We start from the raw sequence: 4,824 nt of genomic DNA on the forward strand, positions 1-4,824 counted from the left end.
TATTAACGGTTCAGCTTTGAAAACGATTTCATGTTCAAGACTTGTCCAAGATTAAGGTTGTGGAACCTTAAGTTTAGGTTCATTAATTAAAAAAATTAAATTACTATTAATTTTTCTTTTGTTTAATTATTCAGGAGCGACCCAAGATTTATTTTGTTTTTTTACATTAAGCTTGTTAAAACTTAAATTTTAGGTCTATTTATAAAAAATACTATTAATTTATTTTTTAATAATAAATATCAATCTTTTTTACTATGTTGATCATGTAAGAATAAATTAATATTTCTAATTGTGAATTTATATTCAATTTAGGGATTGAATCTCAATTTTTTAAGAAGTACAAATGTAAAATGTGCATATTAACAATATTTGATATTTATTATTAGTTTTATAAAATAAAAGCATCGTACATGTTGAAAAAAAAAAACTAACATATACGTCTCTTGTTTAAAGAAAAAAATTCAAAATTTTATTTTAGTTTTTCTAGTTGATTTGATCTTGTTTATACCCCAAAGTCATAGATAGAATATGTTAGTCCTTGATTAAAGAATAAAATCATCAAATTACTTGTGTTTGATAAAATAAATAAAGTTCAATCTTTTAAGTTGAGTAATTATTTTTTATATATTTAAATTTAAATTTTATATTTTTAATCCCCATATTTTTTTAAAAAAATTATATATTTTTTTATCCTTCAAATTAAAAAATGTGATGTTATTTTTTAGAATATAAAAATTATTATTTTAATCGTTCAAATTTTAAATTTATCTTCTCGATTTATGTAATTTTAAAAATTAATTTTAGTCCTTTATAATTAATAATAACATAATTGACAGTAATATATTAAAATAATTATGTAATATTTAGTTTAATCTAATATTTTTACTAACAATAAAATTAGTAAAATAATTATAACAAGTTTATTAATCGATAATATTTGAGTAAAGAATTAAAATAATAATTTTTATATTTTGAACATTTTAAATTTAAAAGACTAGAAAAATATATACAAAGATTAAAATAATAATTCTTTAAAATTACAAGAAGCAAAAAGATAAATTTAAAATTTAAGAGGTCAAACTAATAATTTTTAATATTTTAAAAATTAAAAGATAAATTTTAGATTTTAAAGAAAAATAATGTACCTCATATTTTATATATCATTAACATATTCATTAAAAGAAATAAATGAATTTTTAAAAGTTAAAGCAGGTGCAAGTCGTGCGAGTATCATTCAAAAGGTGAGGACAAAAAGAAAGATGAATTAATATAATAAATTACATAAAAGAAAAGAAAGAGAGTGGATTAAATTATTTAGAAAAAGTTGTGAAGAGATACTTTCCCTTCATTCATTCCATATCGACAGGAACAAAAGATAGAATAGAACTATGTCTATTCCAGTGATTGATATGGGAAAAATTTGTGAGCAAGAGGAATGCAAAAAACTAAGAGAAGCATGTGAAAGGTGGGGTTGTTTCAGGATCATTAACCACTCCATTCCTGCAACCCTCATGGGTGAGATGAAGAAGGTGATTGGAGCTCTTCTTGATCTTCCTATGGAGCTCAAGAATCGCAACACAGAAGCCATTGCTGGCAGTGGTTACATGGCGCCAAGCGCAGTCAACCCATTCTATGAGGCCTTGGGACTCTATGACTTTGCTTCCCCACAAGCTATGCATAATTTTTGCTCTCAACTTGATGCATCACCCCACCAGAGGTAATTTCATTCAGTTTCTGTATAAATATTAAGAGATAATCATCTAAACATTATCGGTGTAAAAAAGTTTTATACTAACAACTAATCATATTTTTTATATCAATTATATTTTATCATGTTATTTGTTTATTTAATTAAATAATAATAAAATAAAATAATTTAAAAATATAATTAATTATTAATGTAAAAAATTTTATAATGAAGGATTAACTCAAATATTAAATAGCATATTTAATGAAAGTATTTATGTTGAACTCTGGCTCACTCATACCGCAGAAAGAGCAACATATCTGATCCATGATAACTCTATGTGCCGCGCGTCCATGGTTTTATAATTCTTATGTTTGATGTCATAACTTGACAACTTGATGTTTGTTTTGAATGATGAATAATACTACTAGGCAAATAATGGAGGCATATGGGCGAGCGATTCATGGTTTGGCAGTAAACCTAGGACAAAAAATGGCGGAATCACTAGGCGTTGTAGTTGCTGATTTCGAGGACTGGCCATGCCAGTTTAGAATTAACAAATATAACTTCACCCCAGAAGCAGTGGGGTCCACTGGAGTTCAAATTCACACCGATTCAGGATTCTTAACCATTCTTCAAGATGATGAAAATGTTGGTGGTCTTGAAGTCTTCAATACTTCTGGCTCATTTGTGCCAATTCCTCCTTCCCCAGGAACCCTCCTTGTAAATCTCGGAGACATTGCTCGTGTAAGTATATACCAATCCCAGACTTAAATTTAGGTAAAATATATACATGTTTAATTATACTTTTTTTTCACTCATTTCATATCTTCGTCAAATTTTTTAGTTTAACTTTTTAAATAGTACATTTTACCATTTTGATACTTTATTAATTCATCATTTGATGTCGTGGTTGATCGACATAATATGTTGATGACTAACGTATCAGGTGATCGCAAATATGTTACATTAAAAATGACATTATAGATTATATTATGTTTGATAACACACTCAAGCATCAGAGTCAAAGTATGAGGAGCGGAGCATTTTGTGGTGTTGAGTGATTTGGTGTACATGGTGCCAAAGAAATCTATGTGCATTAAGAATGGGTCTTTTGACAAAAACATCTTGTTACAAACTGTGTTGTTCACAGCGTGGTCTTGGCTGAAAAGACAATCAATTTCAATATTCTTGGTTGACATGGTCACTAAATCTGGGAAAATATTAATGCATATAACATATTTGATCATTATCACTTGGTCATTGTATGTTGTAGGGGTATGGACGTAAATTTATAATGGTGAATTGTTGGTGGATTACCTTTACTGTACAAAAACAAATCTTCAGACTAGATGTTAGGGTTTAGGAATCAGTGGAAGTGGCCATGGTCGGATTTAGATTACAGATTAGATGTTGATGTTTTGGGGCTATAAGCCTATGCAGTTTTGTCTTTTTGTCCTTTAAGTTTGGTGGGTTGCGTCGTTTAAATTACAACATTGGGTTGTAACTGCGAGAGTAAGAATATGTAAAATAGTAAGGTGTGAGTGAAATATTTTGTAATTGAGTTTACATTTTAAGAAGAAATTTGGTTAGATTATAATTTGTATTTATTCAATTATAAATTACTCTAATTAGGGGAAAGGTAGAATGAAAACTCTGTATATCGATTATTTGTATATGGTTTTGTGGTATCCATGGTAGCTCTTTCATATATATTGTTTGTTTGTTGATTAAAAAAATATTAATAAAAAATGTCCAAAATTTATAAAATGGGGAAGCATAATGACAAAAATTGTAATTAAATAAAATATATAAAGAGCATGTACTTATTGCAGTGTGGAATATAAATAAATGTATATATATGCAGGTGTGGAGCAATGGAAGATTTTGCAATTTGATACACCGTGTGCAATGCAAGGAAGCGACCAAACGTCTTTCAATTGCTACATTTATGTTAGCACCCAGGAATAGGAATGTTGAGGCCCCAGAGGAATTGGTGGACCATCATCACCCACGTCTTTATCAACCTTTTATTTATGAAGATTATAGGAAGCTCAGAATTAGCAAGAAGATGGCCACTGGTGAAGCCCTTGAGTTATTCCGCTTGGCCTAGTCATAGCACCTTGGATTCAATTAGGAACACACCACAAGGTTTATGAATGGAAATGAACTTATATGTATTCCTATTGAATGAAGTTGAAACAAAAAGCCTAATTTCATCATAGTAGAGCAACAGGTCCATGGTGTTTGTCTCTGGATTTTGATTCTTGAATTGTGGAACTTGACCATGAAACTTTATAAGACACCTATTACGTCTCAATAATAATTTCCGTTAGCAATAATAATTTTTGTTACGTTTCTATTTCATCTTTATCCGTTATTTTCTCTTTCCTTTCTATTATTTCTTTTTCAATTTTTCCTTGTATATATCAGCTTATCTTTCTGAATAATAGCAAGGTAGTACATTGTTGCTTTCTCCTCCTTTTCGTTCTCTCTTAGTTTTACATTCTTGTGATGGTATCAGAGCTCTTTTCGAAGAATTCTGCTGCGTGTCCACTTTTCTATTCTTTGATACTACAAAGATGAGTGGTGAGAAAACGAGTCGTGAACTCGACATTCACAGTTTCTTATACTTGCATCCAAATGAAAACCCTTCTACTGCTCTCGTTTCACCTGCACTTAATTCAACAAATTATCACTTGTGGAGCAGATCTATGATGATTGCATTAAGCGCCAAGAACAAACTAGAGTTTATTGATGGAGGAGCTCCCCAGCCATCGTCAACCGATCAGACATATGGTGCTTGGAAAAGGTGTAATAACATGGTGATTTCATGGATTGTATATTCTGTTTCTGCTTCAATCCGTCAGAGTATTCTCTAGATGGATAAGGCTGATGAAATTTGGCGCGATCTTAAGGCTCGATATTCGCAAGGTGACCTTCTTAGAATTTTTGATTTGCAACTAGAGGCTTCTTCTATCAAGCAGAGTGAACTTCGTATTATATGGGACGAGTTGGAGAATTTTCGTCCAGATCCGGTCTGTGCGTGCACCACAAAATGCACTTGCAAAGTTGCATCTATTATTGCTCAGAGAAAATTGGAAGATCAAGCAATGCAGTCTTTGAGAGGTCTCAAT

At 30.2% G+C, this 4,824-nt stretch overlaps 1 protein-coding gene across 1 annotated transcript; it reads left to right on the plus strand.

The window, feature by feature from the left end:
• Positions 1-1,296: 1,296 nt before the first annotated feature.
• LOC109806802 (2-oxoglutarate-dependent dioxygenase DAO) lies at positions 1,297-4,032 on the plus strand. The gene is made up of 3 exons (XM_020369301.3): positions 1,297-1,717; positions 2,119-2,434; positions 3,555-4,032. Exons 1-3 carry the CDS (start codon positions 1,389-1,391, stop codon positions 3,798-3,800), a joined length of 891 nt encoding a protein of 296 aa, XP_020224890.1. The 5' UTR covers positions 1,297-1,388; the 3' UTR covers positions 3,801-4,032.
• Positions 4,033-4,824: the final 792 nt, after the last annotated feature.

This window comes from Cajanus cajan, chromosome 11, assembly GCF_000230855.2.
Source record: "Cajanus cajan strain Asha chromosome 11, NIPB_CcT2T_4, whole genome shotgun sequence".
NCBI classification, from domain to species: Eukaryota; Viridiplantae; Streptophyta; class Magnoliopsida; order Fabales; family Fabaceae; genus Cajanus; species Cajanus cajan.

Coding starts and splice junctions, on each gene's coding strand:
- LOC109806802 (XM_020369301.3), top strand. CDS start 1,389: ATGTCTATTCCAGTGATTGATATGGGAAAAATTTGTGAGCAAGAGGAA. Junction 1,718..2,118: donor GATGCATCACCCCACCAGAG/GTAATTTCATTC, acceptor TAATACTACTAG/GCAAATAATGGAGGCATATG. Junction 2,435..3,554: donor ATCTCGGAGACATTGCTCGT/GTAAGTATATAC, acceptor ATATATATGCAG/GTGTGGAGCAATGGAAGATT.